Here is a 19,043-nt window from a genome sequence, read left to right as displayed (position 1 = left end):
GCTCAGTAGTTGTGGCACTTGGGGCTTAGTTGCTCTGCGGCATGTGGGATCTTCCCAGACCAGGGCTGGAGCCCATGTCCCCTGCATTGGCAGGTGGATTCTTAAACACTGCACCACCAGGGAAGCCCCGAGGTGCCAGGTTCTGCTGGCATCATTTAAGCCTCTGGATTCACCCAAACCTGACTTTGGACTCTTGCCTTACAGGAGCCAAAGAAAAGTCCTTTTGGTGCTTCACCCAATTTGAGTTGGGTTTTTGCCTCTCGAAGTCCAAAGAATACACTGGCTAATACAGTTCTTTTTTTTTTTTTTAATATATTTTATATTTTATTTATTTATTTATTTATTGGCTGCATTGTGTCTTCGTTGCTGCGCATGGGCTTCTCATTGTGGTGGCTTTTGTTGTTGCAGAGCATGGGCTCTAGGTGTGCGGGCTTCAGTAGTTGTGGGGTGCGGGCGCTAGAGCACAGGCTCAGTGCAGGCTCAGTAACTGTGGCGCACAGGCTTAGTTGCTCCGCGGCATGTGGGATCTTCCCGGACCAGGGCTCGAACCCGTGTCCCCTGCATGGCAGGCGGATTCTTAACCACTGCGCCACTAGAGAAGCCCTGGCTAATATACTTCTACGTAGAAGTACAATACATCAGTAGTGGCACCTGCTATGCCCACAGCCCTAACAGAGGGGACAGCTAGTAGGTGGACATGTTTTAGACCATGTGGCCATTGGATGGGAGAGGGCCACATGGTCTAAAGTGCTGAGTTCATCGGCTGGGCAGGACTTGTGAGCTTTTCTTTGGCATTAAAGATCACATATGTCTATTGGATACCTCTTGTTTGAACTAGGAGTTTGGAAAGATGGCAGGAGCAAGGCAGCTAGCTGCAGAGGAAGAAGCAAGAAGGATGCATTAACAGGTGCCACCAGGAGGAGCTGGGGCCTTGGTGATTCAAGGTGTCCAAGCAGCAGAAATTCTGCATCAGTAGAGGGCTCTAGTTGGTAGAAAGAGTGGAGAAGAGGAAAGTCAAGAGGTTAGATGGTGCACTTAGCTCCAGGAAGGAAACAATGCAGTAATGGATATTTCTGGATCTGTCTTGCTTGTTCCTGAGGACTCCCGTGTCCCCTGCATTGGCAGGCGGATTCTTAACCACTGCGCCACCAGGGAAGTCCCAACGAGTGAGTTTCTTTCTCAGGACTCCTAGAGAAATTCTTTATTGTATGTCATTGGCTCTAAGTGGGACACATACCTATTATCCTGAACAACCTTTGAGGCCAGGGTAATGTGATGCAGTGATTGGCTTAGGCCTCGTCATATGCTCTTCCTCCTGAGACCCACCCAAAGCACATGGGCATGGAGGAGAGGAGAGGGTGAGTAATTTGTAGCATACAGGTTGAACTGCTGGAAGAGAAACTTCAGGTGAGATTGGCTTAAGCAAGATAGAAGTTTCTTTCTCTCTTACCTGTGTGTAGGTAAGCAGCCTGGGAGGCCAGGTTTTTTCCTATCTTGTTGCTTCACTAGCCCTAGGTATTAGGTATCTGTGTGGCATGAGATGTTTCACCATCTCTACCACCCAGCCAGTAGGAACAGAAAAGAGAAAGAGGAGGGCTCACCCCTTCTGGTTACAGGCATTGCCTCTCCGCACTTCAGTCCTACTGGTCAGTTACTTGGCCAAACATAGCTTTCAGGAAGATAACGAAATATTGTCTTTTTTTCCCCCTGGATTTCCATGTCCCCAGATAGAAGAAGGAGATCATGACCATTAGGGGCCAATTAGCAGTCTCATTCCCAGTCTGTCCCTTTGGCCAACCAAATGTCTGTGTGCTCCATTCTCCCAAAGCTTCAAATGTCCTCTCCCCGAGGAAGACAACCCCAAAGTTCCATCCAGTGCCGGTACCCAGCTCCCAGCCTAGGATCTGGGCACGGACAGCCTGCAGTGTGGGGTCTGGATGTAGTTCTTCGTGGTGCAGTGCCCTCTAAACGCATATACAAGTTAGCTACCTCATCACAGCCAATATACAACAGTACATTAGAACAGTATAGCATAGTAGGAACCCCTGTCCAGAAGAAGGGAAAATGGAAACTCCTGCAGCCACTGGTTGGCTGCTGTCATCAAATCTTGGTGGGAAGAAATTGCAAAGAATCCCAAGGTGTGGAGCAAATTCCTCGGATGAAGGCCCTCTCTCCAGGACTGTTCCTTTGGGCCCTGGTGCTCCCCACTTCGTTCACTCTCTTCTGTGGCCACATCTGAAGTGGGCATCGAAGGTGCACCCCTCTTGGGGCTGCATAGTTTTTCAGCCCACTTCCTGCTGGTGTGGGTTTCGTGACTTGGGGTTCATTGCTTTTAGTCAACAATGCAGGCTGGTGCTGGCCGGGCTTGTGGTTTTTTGGGAAACACATGTCCTTCAAAATCTTAGTTTTGGGCATGTAAGAGAATTTAAAACTCTGGTCTTTTATTTATGAGCCTATATGATATACCTGTTCACCACCCTCTCAACTTGAGACCAGTGAAAACATTCAGCTTGGATTGGAAGGCAATATCCTCGATCTGGTCTTTGTCAGTGAGCTGGCCATCATTGTCACACTGAGAACCTTTAATTGAAAGTACTTGAGAAAGACAGGGGTCCATAGTCTTGCCTCTTGCCAATACCACTTCTTCAGAAACATCTCCTATATCTGCCTCAGTTTGTGCTATAGAAGCAGTAGGATTTTTCAACCTGAAAAACTTTTCAGTTTAGGTTGTAGCCAATAGGCAAAGAGAGCTTCTCCTAGCACACCAACCCCCATCTCTGCCTGCATGCTGCCACCTCTATCCAGATTCTTCTGGCTCTTGTAGGACTTGTTGAGAGTGGCAAGAAGCAGCCAGCAAACCTCAACATCCTGAAATTTTCAACCATTTCCCTAGAGCTACAGATGACTTTCCAAGGCACTGTAGGAATCAGTTTATCAACTGCTTTAGTGTGCATAATATGGGTTTCCAGCTTTCCAGCCTGCAATGATATGTGTTTAGAACATATTTTAAGTGTCGTTACCTGCAGCACTTCCCTTCCAGGTCAAGACTGTTGTTAATTAATAGATAGGCTTTCCTTCTGCAAGACAGCCCCCACCCCAAGGAGTGGCTCAAATAGGCTAGAGGTTAATTTTTCTTTCATGTGATACTCGGTCATAAATAGTCCAGGGCTGATAGGCCATGCACAGTGTTGGGATTTAGGCCCCTTCTAGCTTGCTGCTCTGACATCCCTAGGGCCCTGCCCTCATCTGAATGGTACAGACTGGCTTAATGCCATGACTTCATCCCATCAAGTGAGGAGGGAAAGGGCGAGGCACATTCTTTTTTTTTTTTAATATTTATTTATTTGGTTGCACCGGCTTAGTTGCGGCAGGCGGGCTCCTTAGTTGTGGCATGCGAACTCTTAGTTGTGGCATGCGTGTGGGATGTAGTTCCCTGACCAGGGATCGATCCTGGGTCCCCTGCATTGGGAGCGCAGAGTCTTAACCACTGCGCCACCAGGGAAGTCCCGAGGCACATTCTTTCTGAAGGGCATGACCTAGAAATGGCACTCATCACTTCTGCTAACATCTCACTGGACACAACCTAGGCCCTTGGCAGGCCTCGCAGCACCGTGTCTGGGAAATGTGGCTTTTATTCTGAATAGTCATGTTCTTGGCTAGAGGAGTTCTATTACTATAGAAAGGGAGAATAAATATTGGGGGATGACCAGCAATATCGGTCTTGGGGCGATCCTCCAAATGAAATGAGGGGATGGATTGTGGGGAGCAAAAAGCAACAGAGGTCTATTTATAGGCTCTCTACTCTTGTGCCCCAGCCCCTTCCGCCTCCTTTAATCACCATGATCTAATTGTCTGTCTGTGTGTCTGTCATTGCTGTCCCTGAATCTCCCATCACAGAGGCCTTGAGGACTGGCACTTATTAGGGACTCAGTAAAATGTTTGTGGGCTAAACTGAGGTGGTAATAGGTATTCCTGGGTAAACTACCTTTCAGCCCTTCCTCCCTCCCTCTTTTCCTTCCTTCCTTTGTTCCTTCAGCGAGCATCTATTAGATGCCAGGTCCCAGGGAGTCTTCTCTCTCCAGGAGGTTCTTTTCACTCATGGATCTTATGGCTAGAGGAGTCTCTCACACTCTAGGGATATTTTTGTCTGAAAAACAAGCACATACCTTTCAACATAGTCAAAGCTCTCTCTTCCTTAGGCAATGACACACTGACACCTTCAAACTTTCAGGGTCTCCTTTTCTGAGACTCCCAGAGTTGCTGCCCCAGTGGTCACTGTGCTTTGAGCTAGCTCAATGTCACTTTCCCTTTAGTCTGGCAACAGCATCTTGCATCTTCACCGCCCTCTGTGACCCTGGAGGGACTGTCAGTCATAGCACAATGTCCCCACCCTCCCGGGAGTAGCACACGACACAGGCTGGCCAATCGAAGAGCTCCCTCCCCCTGGCCCAGGATTGTCAAGCAGGGTAAGATTTGATTTGTGGATCCAGAGACATGAGGATATAGATTTGGGGCTGCCAGCAACCCTTGTTTCCCAAGGGGAGAGAGCGCAGGTAAGAATGACTCTAACCCAGAGGGGATCAGAGGGAAGGAGTGCGAGAGACAGAGCCTTTGAATTTTGCAATGCTCGAAGCTAGATTCAGTAAGTTCTCTTCTTTGCCTAAACATTAGCCCTTTTACTCAGGGTTCAGTTCTGATCAATGATTGGTTAATAGGCGAGTTAATTAACTCAGAGACAGATGGGGAGCAATCTGATTCAGAATTTGTCTAGATTGTTATGACTTTCTTCTTATGCTTTTTCAAGTTGCCTTTCCCACACTTAACTGGCAGCAGTTTTGATGACTCGCTTTCCAGAGCATTTAACCCAGTTTTCACAGGAACAAAACTTTCTTTTCATATTCATATTCCATTGGTTCATGTGCTGTTTAATTACCTTGCATAATGATAACACATATGGTTGGAATAAGTAAGTTTGTATACAAACTCAACTGACTCTTGGTAAGCCAGCAACTCAGCTGGGGGAGCAGAGGTGCCCAGCCAGCTAAAGTGTGTCCTCCTGGCTACCAGCATCCAGAAGGCTTTGTTCACCATCTTTACTGAATAAATGGGGACCTTGACTCATTCCACAAGTTGGTTAAGTGGAGATGGGTCAAAAGCACCTTTTATTTATTTATTTATTTATTCATTCATTCATTCATTCATTCTTATCTTTTGGCCACACTACCCGGCATGTGGGATCTAGTTCCCCGACCATGGATTGAACCCACACCCCCTGCATTGGAAGTGCAGAGTGTTAACCACTGGACCTCCAAGGAAGTCCCAAAAGCACCTTTTTTTTTTTTTTTTTTGGGAAGTTTTTTATTTAATTTTACAATATTAATTATTTTTCCAAAAGAGAAAAACCACAGAATGAGCACACACATGTATAGATGTAATAATCTTACATAAATTGCCATACATATAATCCAATAGTACGTTAAACGTATAATTTACTTTGCCAAAACAGAGTTTCAGGTTAACTTCATACTAGGAAATCTGTTTCTATAATTAGTTCATTAAGTAGAAGGAAAAAAATGTATGTCATAATTTAGAGAATAAGCAGGCCCTTAAAAAGGTGCAACAACTATTTCTGGTAAAAGCTGAAAACAGGTGTCATAAGAATATGCTATTCACATAATAAAGAATGTCTGTCTTGAACCAACAGTTCATCTCATAATTGAAGGCATAAAAGCAAAGGAGTTCCCATCACATTTAGGAATCTGTCAAGAAGTGTGATTATTCCAATATTACTTAATATTATTCTGGAAGCTGCAGTTAAGGGATAGTAAGAAAAGACTAAGAAAACTAGTTTTATTTTTGTTTGGTATATTTATTGCAAAAGCACCTTTTAAAGTTTCACTCTCTAATTCTCTCATAACTGTGAGTCTTAGCTAAAACTTGTTTTTCTTTGATGAAGATTCTTTCTTTATGATTTCTGGTTCCAAACTTGCGTGACCCCCAATATTTCTTGGTGATCTTCTATGGCATTTCTTTGGCCAGTAGTCTCTTCCACTTTCTGCAATAACTATGTCAAACCTCCTCCTCCCTCCTTGCCCCTCCAACCTTTCCATCTTCCCCTGTCTGTCTCAGCACATGATCTTGCATTTTATTACACAGAGAAAACAGAACCATCAGACAAGAAAACAGAAATCAACAAACTTCCATTTCCAAACCTAGTGCCCTGCCTAGGTATTACCCCATCATTTTTTCTTGCCCTCTGGTTACACAGAGAAATCGCCTGACTCCTGTTTACCACGTTCAGGATCCCACTGGGGACCTTACGCCAGCAGTGATTCCCACTCTTTCCTGTTCTTCATCCACTCCCTCTCTATGGGCCCTTTTCTCCACTGTCAAATATACTCAGTTTGTTACAGTGTGCAGTGATCTGTCTGTGTCTGGCCACCCAGTCTCCATTCCTCCTTCTGGGGAAAATGCCTTGTGTGTGCTGTCCTGGTGGGTCCTGTGTGATGCTCCTAGAGATGCATTTGGCCAGGTATTCCTCTCACCATCCAAAGACAGAGGGCATGTGGCCTTAGCTCAGTCAAAACAGCTCCTGATCCCCTGGTTCTTTAAATCTCAAGTTGAGAGGCACACGAAAGACAAACAACTGAAATCCTTCCTTCCAGATGGTGGGGTGGCCCCTGCTGCTGGGGTCTGCACTCACCTGGCTCCTGTCTTGAGGAACCAAGGCCAGCTCTCTTGCATTAGCTTCCATCTGGGCTCTCTGCAATCTTCCAACAAGTTCCTTTTTTGCTTAACTTAACCAGTGTTGTTTTCTGTTTCTTGAAATCAAGGAAACCCGCTACATGATGCATCATATTAAAAAGCAAACCAGGACTTCCCTGGTGGCACAGTGGTTAAGAATCCGCCTGCCAATGCAGGGGACACGGGTTCGAGCCCTGGTCCAGGAAGACCCCACATGCTGCAGAGCAACTAAGCCCGTGCGTCACAACTACTGAGCCTGTGCTGTAGAGCCCATGAGCCACAAGTACTGAGCCCACGTGCCTAGAGCCCGTGCTCCGCAACAAGAGAAGCCATCTCATTGAGAAGCCCGCACGCTGCCACGAAGAGTAACCGCTGCTTGCTGCAACTAGAGAAAGGCCAGGCTCAACGAAGACCCAACACAGCCAAAAAAAAAAAAAAAAAAAAGCGAACCAAAAAACAGCACCAACACCAAAAAATCTCTTTCTTGATCCCACACCCCTTTCCAAGTGACACCTTTTTTTCCTTTCCCCTTTACGGCCATCCTTAAAAGAGTTGCCTGCACAAGCACTGTCTTCCATTTTCCCCCTTGACTCCAGTGGCTCTTGCTCCATTACCTCGTTGAAGCTCCTTGTTCTAAATGCCCGGGGTCACAGCAATGTCCCAGTTTCCCTCTTTCCTTTCTGGCTGCTCCTTCTCAGTCCTTTGCCACCTGGTTACTCACAGGTGGGTCCTAGGTCCTCTTCTCCACATTCTCCCTAAAGACCTTATCCACTCCTGTGACTTCAGGGACCCCTGTGCCCATGATGCCCAGACCTCCTGGGGAAGCCCAAACCTCAGTCCTGTATGTGCCACTTGCCTCTCCACCTGCTGTCTCACCCATCCCAGCATGACCCCACTGAACTCCTGAGCCCTCCATACCTGCTTCTCTTCTGTCAGGGTCTGAGTCTCAGGAAATGACACTTGGCCCATGAGGTCCTAAGTCAAGCGCCTCCTCTCTCTACCAAAGCAATCAACAAACTCCACTCCCATCCCCACCCCATGCAGTCCTATCTTGTATCTCCAGAACAAAGGAGGAGCTCGATAAATATTTGATCAAATGACTGATAGCAGCAAGAAGACTCTACAGAACAGTTAAACAAACTCTCTCTTTCCTATAGTCCTGTGAGGTAAGAATAATTATTCTGCAGTTGAGGAAATTGATGCCCAGAGAGAGGGATGGTTTAGCTTGGGTGTGAGATCACAGAACCAGTGAATATGCGGGGGTGTTGGGATTGTCATTCCTGTCTGACTCTCCATCCTGGGCTCTCCCCCGGCAGCCACTGCAGCCAGGAGAGCTGCCATGACCAGCCACAAATGGAAGAAGGCGACCAGTTGGACAAGGGGCCAAGGCCAGGGTGATGTTCAGAGACTCTAATGGCAGGTCCAGTCAGGCTGCATCTGCGGGCATCCAGCATGGCAGACATCTGCTGACACCTCCAAGCAGGGATCCTTGAAACACTTGCAGTGAGGTTCTAGGGGGGCTCTCTGATGCTCATGGGGCTGGGAGCCCCAGGTCTGAGTCCTGGATCTGGCACCAGCTCTCAGTATATCCCCACATAGCTCATCCCTTCCTGGAACTCTGTTGACTTCCCTAAAAAGGAAATAAGAGGAAGATTCATGAGATGTTGGAGGAGGGGCCCTAATTCCTGGGCAGGGGCAGGAGTGGGTGGTGGTCTCAGCAAACAAATCCCCAACATGCCCCCTTTTGGCCGTATCCCCCTGCCAGGCTGTGTATGGTGAGGAGGCCAGCCATCTGCTAGACCCTGGGAAAGAGACCCCACTGGAAAGGGGTGCTTAGGACAGTCTGAGTCTTCCTAAGCAGAACCCCACCCTCTTCACCAGTGAGTGAGATCCCAAATTGAAGCTGTAACTGGAGTGGGGGGGGCGGGTGGGCAGAGAAGGTAAAACCAAGGCTTCCAGGCCCTAAGCAGCAGGATCTCAGGCTGGGGGGAGTAGACAGTGATGCCCGTCATTAAAATCTGGGCGGAGAAGCGTGAGGGCATGACCCACAGGGTCAAATGCTGTGTGTGACATGGTGGTGTAGTCGGCTCTCTGTATCCGTGGGTTCCACACGTGTGGAGTCAATCAACCACAGATGGCAAACTTAATACACGATCAGCAGTCGGTTGAATCCAAGGATGTGGAACCTGCAGATATAGAGGGCCGACTACAGCACTTGACCATCTGAGGATTTTGATATCTGTGCTGGGGCCTGGAACAAATACCCCGCGGATACTGAGGGAATGACTGTTTATCTGTTGTGTACTTTGGTCTATGAGACAAACTGATGAGAGGCAGCTCAGAGCTATGGACAGGGGTACTAAGGCTGGGAGGGGTCTCACATGCAGAGAACACACCAAGATATTGGGTGGGGGCAGCTGGGTGTGAGGTCCAAGCTGCACCTGCTGCACAGTGCCTCATGCCCCCTCCTCTGGACTAGGTGCCAGGCTAGGGGCTACAGAAAGTGAATGGTGCAGGCTCCTGCCTGGGCTTTCCACTCTCCAATGGCTGGGGAACTTTCTGCAGGTCCCCTCTTGATGCTAGGTGGAGGCACAGGGCTGGTGGAGACCAGAGAAGTGTGGCTGGGGCCTGAGGTCTTCCCAAACTGGAAGAGCAGCAGAGATGGTATTGCCTCTTCCGCCACTGAAGACCCCTCAGCAAAGGGCTGGGCAAGCAAATCAGTGGTCCCTGCAGCTGGGATCAACAGAGGAGGGTCGACACTGGGGCTCAATTCTCGGAGCCCAGAGATAGGACAAGGTTCTCTTACAAGGGGCCCTGGAGTGGGGGTGGAGGGTGGTAGGAATCTCTCGAGGGTGGAAGGGGTCGGGATCAGTCTGGGCTGGTGGACGCCTGTTGGGAGTCTGTGTGTAAGGAGCCCGTGGTTGTCAGAGATTGGGGGATATTGAGCGAACTGAGCTCACAGGCCCCCATCCTAGTAGGGCAGGATCGGGATTTCCCAGGGCCTGGACCGGCTCCTGGCATCATAGGGCGGGGAGAGAGTGAGACAGGGCGTTTTGGGGCTTCAGAGAGTGGCAGGAAGGGGTGTGAGCTTGGGCGGAGTTGGCTCATTCCCACATGGTCAATGCACAAGCCAGCTGTTGGGGTCCCTGGGAGTGGGCTGGAGATTGAATGCCAGGAGTTGGGTTGGCTTGGGGGCAAAGATGGAGACTAGGGACATGGGCGAGGAAAGGGATGAGGAAAGGTGTGGGAGAGTACGGGCTTTGGGGCCAGAACTGGGGAAGCAACTCTGGGCATGGAATCTAGGAGGTTTAGGTTATGGAGGCTGGGTGGAGGGCTCAGGGGACAAGACCTGGGTCTTGGAGGGGCCGTGGAGGTGGAGTGCAAAGGACCAGGGTCGGTCTTGGGGTCTGCGAGAGTGAATCGGAGAGGATCGGACTCTGGGGTCCAGGGCTTGGAGAATGAGCGTCCACAGGGCGGGGACTAAGAGGGACCCGACCGGGTATCCCAGGGGACAGGTCCTAGCGCTGGGGTTCTCGAGGGCAGGGTGGGAAGTCCGTGACTTGTGAAGGGCGGGGCCAGGGTGACCAAGAACAAGGTGCGGGCCGTGAGAAAGGGGGTCTCCAGAGCGGCTGTAGACCTCTGTGCGGGGCGTGGTGACGGAGAGGAACAAGGACCGAGGCGGCGGAGCTATGAAGACTTGGGCTGGGGAGCTGGGTCGGGGGCTGGAGGATTGTGGGGAGCCGAGCCTATGACACTGGGGACGGCGGGGTCGGGTCGATAAGATGGGTGTCTTGGGTGGGGGGTCGTTGGACAGGCCTGTAAAACTGGAGATCATGGTGGGGGCGGGGCCGAAAAGACGGGACAGTGGGACGTGCCGCGAGGAGGGGGTCAGGAAGCAGGACTGGGGGCTCGCGGGGCAGAGTAGGGGAGGGTTCGTGGGGCTGTAGGCTGTGGGGATAGTGCGGGGAGCAGAGGGACCGTGGGGGCGGGGCCGGGGCCGGGGGCGGGGCCGGGACGCCGACGTGGGCGGTGGAGCGCGGGGGCGGGCCCAGGTGAGCAGGGCTGTCGTCTCCTTCGTCCCGTCTCCCCCGGCTCCCCACCCCAGCCCCTAGTCACCCCTCGGCGCCTCCCCGGCGCTGGCTCCGCGGGCCGGGCGGACCGCGGCTGGCGGCGTCTTCGGCCCAGGCCAGGTCCGGCTCGGCTCCATCTTGGGCCGCTGCGCCGGGCACCTGTGGCGGCCACAGGAGCAGCGCTTCCGCCGGCCTGCGCGGCCCTGGGCGGGCGAGAGGGTGAGAGGCCAGCTCCGTTCTCGCCCGTGTTAGGGCGAAGGAGGGTGGGATGGGCGGCGCCTCCCCTTCCTGCGCCCCGGAGCCCCACTCCTCACCTCTCCCTGCACTCGGACCCTCCGCATCCCGGCCCCCGCCCAGTGCTCAGCGCCCCCCATGGCCGCATCCCTCCTCCTATCTCTGGTCTCATTGCCTTTCCTATCCCCTCTTTCACGTCTCCTCTGCCCATCCTCCCATTTCTCAATACTCTGCCCAGGACCCCATCTCATTCTGCCTCCACCCCTGTTCCTATGGTTTCTTCTCCTCCCCTTCCTCCTCCCTTTTCCATCCCCACCGCCCATCCCACCCTCCTCCCACAGCCCCCAGCCCCAGACCTCCCTTCCCTCTCATTCCTCCTGCCCTCCATCCCTACCCCCTTGGCCCACAGCCCTGTCTTCCTTCAGTCACTGTCTTTGCTGCTGGGAAGGTCTGTAGCCTAGTTTGGGGGATCGCGTTGAGGACCTTCTCCCTGAGTCCCAGTGGGCTTTGTGCGGGAGGGTCAGGGCAGGGACCCTTGCCCCTGGGGGAGAGTGTGTGGTGTGGTGTGTTTGGGCCTTTGGCTCCACAGCCTGTATGTTTGTTGTGCAGTGTGCAGCTGTGTGGATGCTGTTTCCTGCAGGCTCACACGCAAACGGGCCTGTATGTCGGCCTCTGGTGTGTCCACGGCTGGGGCGTGGGCCTATGCTGGTTCATGGGTGCCCGTGGCCACGCAGGTAGCGACACACCAGCCACCTGGGCTGCTTCGGGTTTGGGGCAGCTGGGCCTGGAGGCTGACCTTCTCCATCCCAGGTTCCTACTGGAAAGTATGGGCAAATCCTCCTCAGGGGAGGAAGCTCTGGGGCTGGTGGGGCCTAGGCTTCTCTGTGGTGAGCAGAGCTGGGTCCTGGGGCCTCTGCCCCACTGTTACCCCAGGACCCTTTCCTGCATAGCTTGTGAGCTGGGCATCTTGTTCTTAAGGCTCTATGATGGGTAAGTTTTGTCCCTCTAAACACTTCTCAGTAGCTCAGGAATGCTCCCTGCTGCATTCCCCCACTTTGGCCCTAAACAGTCTGGTCCTGTCAGTCCCTCTTTTGCTGCTGGGATGGATCAGACCACCTGCTGGAGGTTGCCACACCCTCACTATGCAATGAAGGATTTGGGTGGTGTGTATCCCTCCCTGGTCCCTGAGGGGAAAGATCCACATCTCAACATATGAGCAGTTTCCCCTCCTGACCACATAGCTTTGCTTTTTCCTGTCTTGGTTTTGCTGGAAGCAGAAGTCATCATCCAAATGCCTGTCCCTTAAAAGAGAGGACCTAAATGGATGCCACAGGTGTGGTCTGCAATGGGGCCTGCTTGCACTGGCCTTGGTAATCCCCCTGGGCTCATCCCCAGGGGCCTTGGACTCCTCCGCTAGGGCGACACAGCAGGAGTTGGAACCTCTGACCAGGTCAACCTAGCATTCTCTTTGGTTGGGCCTCTCTGGAAGTTTTTGCAGAACTGGAGTTTTTTACTCAAAATGACATTGGTTGAATGCTGCATGTGAGCCTGGTTGCTCCTCCACTTGCTGACAAGCAGAACTGAGGCAGCAGGAGAGTGCTGCCTTGGCCACAGGGAATTGACCACATTGCAAATTTGACTGGCATCAAGTGGGACAGGAGAGAGAACATTAAAGTGTCATCTAAAGAACACTAGGGGTCTTGGATACCTCTGTGCTTGTGCTTTAACTTGTGCTAAAACATCTTCTCAGGGTCTTTTTTTTGCATGAAACCAGAGCCTTTTCCATGATTTTTAAGGCAGATGGACATGCCATTTGGGGCACTTAGAATGCAGACTGCAAACTTGTGTGTGTCCGTATGCATGCAGGTATGAGTGTGTGCATGGGTATCCTTCAAAGTTGAGGTTTAAAATAGACTTGGAAACATAGTGATGATGGAGACATTGGGAACACTGTTGGTAACTAGGTCCTAGGATGGGATGAAAGGAAAGGATGGGTAGGAAAGATTAAGAAGCGAGACCAGGCTAACCTATAGGGTGTCTCGATGGCTTCCTAAAAGCCATCTTTCTGCTCCCCCCCACCCCCCAGTACTAGTCCTATGATACCTTGAGCACAAGTCACTCCTGATGGGAGGAAGAAAGATAAGATTACTAACAATCACTGTTCCAGGCAGTCCATATGCCATCACGTTCAGTCTTCACAACAGCCCTGCAGGGTGGGGATTTATTTCCGATTTGCAGATTGGGGAAACTGAGGCTCAAAGTGGTTAGGGGTCCACCTGAGTGCACATATGTAGGAAGGGGAAGAGCCTGGATTGGAAGCAGACCCCTTGCCCCACCTGCTTGCCCCTGGCTCCAAGGTTCATTTGGTCAGCTCCATTGCTTCCTGAGAGGCCCCTCTTCTTGGTGGTAGGGTGTGTGGGAAACCTCCTTTCCCTGGCATAACTCGAGTAACTTCCCTCGAAGCCCTTTCCTCGTTCGGGCTGGGAAGGCCAGCTAGGGTTCAGCTGTGGGTTCTTTGACATTTCTGAGCTGCTCCAGGTCTCAGTTTTGTCACCTGCCATTTGTGGAGATGGGCTGAGGAAGGGAACCAACAGAAATATAACCTCCTCCCCCCACCCCCGGTGTCTTTGTGGTCACTGTTCTCTCACTGGGTGATGACCAACCCTGGACACTAGACAGCCATCTGGTGAGGCAGGCACAGCGGGACCCTTGTCACTGACGGCTTCTCACCAGCTCCTGGTGGAGTCTGAGGGTATCCCCAGCCTTGTCCCACCCTTTCCTTAGGGGGGCCAGGGCCTGGCCTGGCTCCTTAAGGACCTATTTGTGAGGAGGGTCCAGGGTAGGTGAGGCTCAGCCAGAAGCTGTGTAGGCTGTCCAGATAGGGCTTCCTTGGCATACTTGGTCTTGGGGCTCGGTGGTTGTCTGCCTGCCAGGGGCTATGTGTGACCACAGCCTTCCCACGCAGCAGGTGCTCCTCCTGCCCTCTTGACTCTGGGCAGCCTGTGAAGCTGCTAAGAAGCAGGTCGGGTGGGATGGACATCCAGGCTTTATTCCTACTCATTCACTTGTTCCACTGGCATGTTGTGGGCACCCCTGGGAGTGCCAGATGCTGCGCCAGGTTCTGGGACTCCAGTTGAGCCACGGCAACAGTAAATAAAAAGGAATGACAGTGGAGAGTGATGGTGTCTAGGATGGAGGTCTGCACAGTGCTCAGAGGGAGCACAGAGAACCTCAGACACTCTTGGGTTTAATTCCTGGCTTAACCACTTACCAGCTGTGTGCCCTTGAGCAGGTCACTAAACCTCTCTCATACGTCTCAGATGACATATGTCATGAGGTTGCTTGGACTATTAAATGAGACAGTGCTGGAAAGGAGATGGCACATGCCTGGCAAACAGTGGGTGATTGGGCACTGGGAGCTGTTTTTCTTATTATCATCACTGTGATTATTGGCTTTGTTGCCCTTCTCTGTTTATATGTCCATCTTAGAACTCCTTGAGGGCTGGGCCTGGGCCATAGTCCTCTCTTGCCTACTCATCCTTTTCCTGACTCTTCCAGGGACCAGTCTGGCTTCAGCCCCAAGGAGCAGCCAGGACAGGATACTCCTGCCCAGGCTGGGACCATGTCTATAGCTGCACAGTCCAGTATGGTCGTCATTAACCATATGTGGCCCTTTAAATTTCAATTACTTAAATTTAAATAAAATCAGATTTCAGTTTCTCAGTCGCACTAGCCACATGTCAAGTGCTCAGTAGCCACATGTGACCAGTGCCTACTGCTTTGGATGGCACAGAGCAGCATCTTTCCATCATTGCCGGAAGTTGTGCTGAAATGGGCTTCATAGCAAGCCTGGAGCTCTCAGGGGACAGCTGCCCTAGAAACATCCTCACCGTTGGCTCGAACAGCCACCAGCCATCTCCTGAGCTCTGGGACAGCAAGAAGTTTGTAATATACAGAAACTGAGTTCCCGAGAGCCCTTCCCACATTCCCTTTCAGGTGGCCTTGCTCACCTGGCCAGGGTGGTTGGTTTCTTGACAGTTCTTATCAGCCCAGGCTGGGAAGGCAGGACTGGGGTTGCCCAAACTGCAGCTGTTGCCTGCTATCCCTGCCCTGTTTCTGCAGCTGGTCCTGCCTGGCTGGGAGTCTCAGAGTAAAGTTTCTAATTCACAGCTTTGGCCGGGGCCGGGCTGGCCCAGATGCCCTGACCCTACTCCCTCCCTTTGGGGCCCTGCCCAGCCCCTAGCCTGCTGCCCCCTTTTTGTGCTCTGAACACATGCCTCCTGCTTTCTGCTCACCCTGTTCCTTGTTCCTTCCCCCTGGGCACCATCTCCCTCCTCTCGCTCCAGGCCCGACCTACATGGCTGGTCCTCCAGGAAGTTCTGATCCATCATGCAAAGTGAGCTCTCCTGCCTTGGAAATGCCCTCCCTCAGACCCCGTTCTTGGCACTCAGCCCTTTCCCCTATGGGTTTACTCTTGTATTCGCTTGTTCTCTCCGTCAGACACACGGCAGACACTCTCTGAGTGCCAGCCACGTGTTAGGACAGACAGTGTGGAACAGGCCACGGGCTTTGACAGCTTCAGGCTGGTGGGAGGCCCACAGTTGGCCAGACTTTTCCATCCAGGCCAGACAGGGCTCAGCCAGAGATGGAGCCAGTCCCGTTGGGGAAAGCTTCCCCGGGAGGAGACACTAAGGTTGAAGGGGCCGGTGCTGACTCTGGGCTGCAGACAGGCCAGTGGGCAGGTCTGGAGGAGTCTATGGCTAGAGGAAGGGACAGGAATGGCAGGGGGGGAATGGGGCAGGAAGTGTGCGGTGTCTGATTGGTGGTACAGGTATCCCCTGCTTTTCAAAAGTTCACTTTATGTCACTTCACTTTTATGAGAGACCTACATTAATTAGTACAGGTTTTCAATAAAGGAAAGAAATCCGAAGAGGATTTTACAAGAAAAGGTAGTTGCCTCTTTGCTTTACACCATTTTGGTTTACGAACGGTTCCATAGGAATGCTGTACTTTCGGATAGTGGGGGAGGCCTTTACTGGACCCCATTCTGGGGGGGGCACAGCTGATCTAAACTAGTTCCATGTTGCCCAATTCCAAGAGACTGGCATGCAGTAGGTGCTCAGGAGATGGCTGTGGGAGGAATGAGCAAATGCCGAGTGAGTCCTGTGCGTAGAGGGCTGATATGGGGGCCTCTTCCTCCCCTTGGAGCCTGTGATGGCAGCCAGGAAAGCCCTTCCCCTTCACGGCAGCCAAGACTGATCCCCAGAGACGTGACAGCTCAGCCAGGCTATGCCAGAGAAGATGGGGAGGGCCATGGGAGAACCCAGGGTGGTTCTCAGTGTGCCCTGTATTCATTTCTCGCTTGTCCCACGAAACTTCTCTGAGCCCCCTCCCCGCACCGTGTACCAAGGATGCTCTAGTCCAGGTGAAAGAGATACTGACAGTCGTGGGAGGAGCCCGGCTAGTACTCACCAGTTGAGCTTTACTGGTTATTAAAATACTGCAATACTTCTGTGCTAAGACCTATTGTCCCCAGCAGGCTTGGCCTCTCCCCTGGCTCCCCCCTTCCCCATAACCCAGCAGTAAAGAGTCAACAGCTGGCCTTCTGGGTGGTCTCTAGGACCTTACCCTAGGGCTCGTTCTGATCGCTTGTTTCTGGTTTTTAGGTATTTGAAGTGTCATCCCTGTGTATAATGTGTGGTGACCTTGATTTGAAGTGTCTGGTCTCCTGTCATCGTTTTGCTTGTGGCTTTGACTGGTCAAGCAGGCTGCGACTGAAGCTGTCCCCGCAGTGCGCCCTGCACCCTGTGGGCCCCCAGCAGAGTCCAGCGGAAGTGCTGCACCCAACTCAACGCCGCTCCCTCCCTCTCTCTCTCCTGCAGGCAGCCATGAGATCCAGCCGCCCTGAGCCGGGTGCCCAGGAACCCATCGGTCCCTGCCCTCAGCCCCTGTCCTGGAGCTCCTCCAGCCTGCCGGGCGAGACCAGCAGGGGTGCCCAGGTCCCGGAGGAGGAAGGGAGCCAGGCTGAGCGTGAGGAGCAGGCACGGGCCTCCAGCCCCCGGCCACAGCCCGGGGCCATGGGTCACTGGCGGAGCGGCACTGTGGGCAATGTGTCTACCGTGGGCGGTGGTGACCTGTGTTGCCTGCGGGACCCCAGCACCGCCGCTGTGCAGAGAAGCCACTCGGACCTGGTCTACAGCACCCAGACCTGGGGCCACAGCAGTGCCCGAAAGACCAGCCTCAGCTGCTCGGCCCTGGGCAGCTCGCCTGTCCATAGGGCTCAGCTGCAGCCCAGCAGCACTTCTGGCCAGGGTGGCCAAGCCCCTGCAGGCCTGGAAAGGGACCTGGCTCTGGAGGATGGGACTTCAAACTCAGCCTGGACACTGGAGGAGAGTCAGGTGTGGGTGCTGCCACCTGGCCTGGGGGGCACAATGACCCACAGCAGCAGCCTCAAAGCCACTGGGCAGTCGGCCACCACCTCCTGCCATGCTCTGCCCCCAGCAGCCCTACTCTGTGGCATGAGGGAGGTGGGGGCCAGCAGCTGCTGCCATGGCTTGCCTGCCCCAGGGATCCTGGCCTTTCCTAAACTAGTGGCATCAGTGAGTGAATCTGGGCTGCAGGCTCAGCATGGGGTGAAATTCCAGTGTAGGTTGCCTGTGGGGCTTCCTGGGCATTCCCACTGCTGTGCGTACCCTTGGGGTCCCACCGGGTTAGCTATGGAGGCTGGCGCCAGGACCAAGGATATGTGGACCATGACCTCAGCAAGTGACTTGGCCCCCATCTTGGCATCACCTCTGTCAGCCCAGGATGCTGGTGTGCAAGCGGCCCCCAAGGCAGTCTGCAAAGCTGTGGCCACCAGCCCGCCTCTGGAGGCCCCTGTGGCCCTGCACACATTCCCGGAGGTAACTCTGGGGTCCAGCCTGGAGGAGGTGCCATCCCCTGTGCGGGAGGTGCGATGGGATGCCGAGGGCATGACATGGGAGGTGTATGGAGCTGCAGTGGACCCTGAGGTACTCGGCCTGGCCATCCAGAAGCACCTGGAGATGCAGTTTGAGCAGCTGCAGCGGGCCCCTGCCAGGGAGAACAGCCTGTCTGCGGAGGGCCGGAGGGGGCCTCTTCAAGCTGTTATGCAGTCCCTGCAGTGCCCCAGCTGCTGCGGCTGCTCCAGTGCAGCCCCTGAGTAAGGAGCTGCAGTCCCAGGAGCTGCCCTGGGCCCATGGACTCAGCCCCAGGGACAGTAGGGGCCCTGTGCCCTTTGGACCCACTGGCACCCATGGACGTGTCTCTGTTCTCGGCTGCCTGCAGACCACAGGACTGCAGCCTGGGGGCTTCCTTCCCCCTGCAGCTGGGCTAGTTTTTAAGGGCTTGATTTCCAAGAGCCACATCTGCACATCCGGCTCTGAACTCTGGGATGGTTTCAACACTGTGCATAAGGGGGATCCTGATTTTTCTGTCAAAACCCTTGACCTTCTGTTCAGTCTCTCCTCAGAACTCTGCCATAATTTCCCCCAGACCTCTTGGTGGCTTTATTTTCACAGCAGTGCTGAGATACAACGAATTCCTGCTGTGAGACGTGGGGCCCCAAGTGGCAAGGACTTGTCTGAGTCTTTAGGGGCGGGAACTGACATGGTGGAGGCCTCCCATGTGCCACAGCCTGTACTCATCCCCTTACTTCGTGGAGTCTTTACCTCTTCACTCTGTTTTATAGACGCAACCACAGACATTGGCGTGGCTGTAGCTGCTATGCCCTGGGTTGGACAGCTCGAGGTGGTGGGATGAGAGCAGAGCTGAGGCTGGCTGAAGCCTGTAGTGTTTTCTTGCAGCATGTGGCTGGCAGCGCAGGGCAGTTGTGAACAAGAAGAATTTATTGAGCCCATGTTCCATGCCAGGTTCTGTGAATTCCTTGGGAAAGAAGCTGCCCGTGCCCTTGCTGAGCTCACAGTGTGTAGTATGGGGGGCTCTGAGCACTACAGAGGACTGCAGGGTACTTCTAAG

The 19,043-nt window shown here is 53.0% G+C and overlaps 1 protein-coding gene across 1 annotated transcript; it reads left to right on the top strand.

Annotated features, from left to right (window-relative positions):
* Positions 1-10,956: 10,956 nt before the first annotated feature.
* Positions 10,957-18,720, top strand: GPRIN2 (G protein regulated inducer of neurite outgrowth 2). The gene is made up of 2 exons (XM_059899916.1): positions 10,957-11,033; positions 16,931-18,720. Exon 2 carries the CDS (start codon positions 16,937-16,939, stop codon positions 18,230-18,232), a length of 1,296 nt encoding a protein of 431 aa, XP_059755899.1. The 5' UTR covers positions 10,957-11,033; positions 16,931-16,936; the 3' UTR covers positions 18,233-18,720.
* Positions 18,721-19,043: the final 323 nt, after the last annotated feature.

This window comes from Balaenoptera ricei, chromosome 16 (genome assembly GCF_028023285.1).
Source record: "Balaenoptera ricei isolate mBalRic1 chromosome 16, mBalRic1.hap2, whole genome shotgun sequence".
Lineage (NCBI taxonomy): Eukaryota > Metazoa > Chordata > Mammalia > Artiodactyla > Balaenopteridae > Balaenoptera > Balaenoptera ricei.
Note: the sequence above shows the minus strand (reverse complement) of the source record. Positions and strands in the feature narration are given on the sequence as shown.

Coding starts and splice junctions, on each gene's coding strand:
- GPRIN2 (XM_059899916.1), top strand. CDS start 16,937: ATGAGATCCAGCCGCCCTGAGCCGGGTGCCCAGGAACCCATCGGTCCC.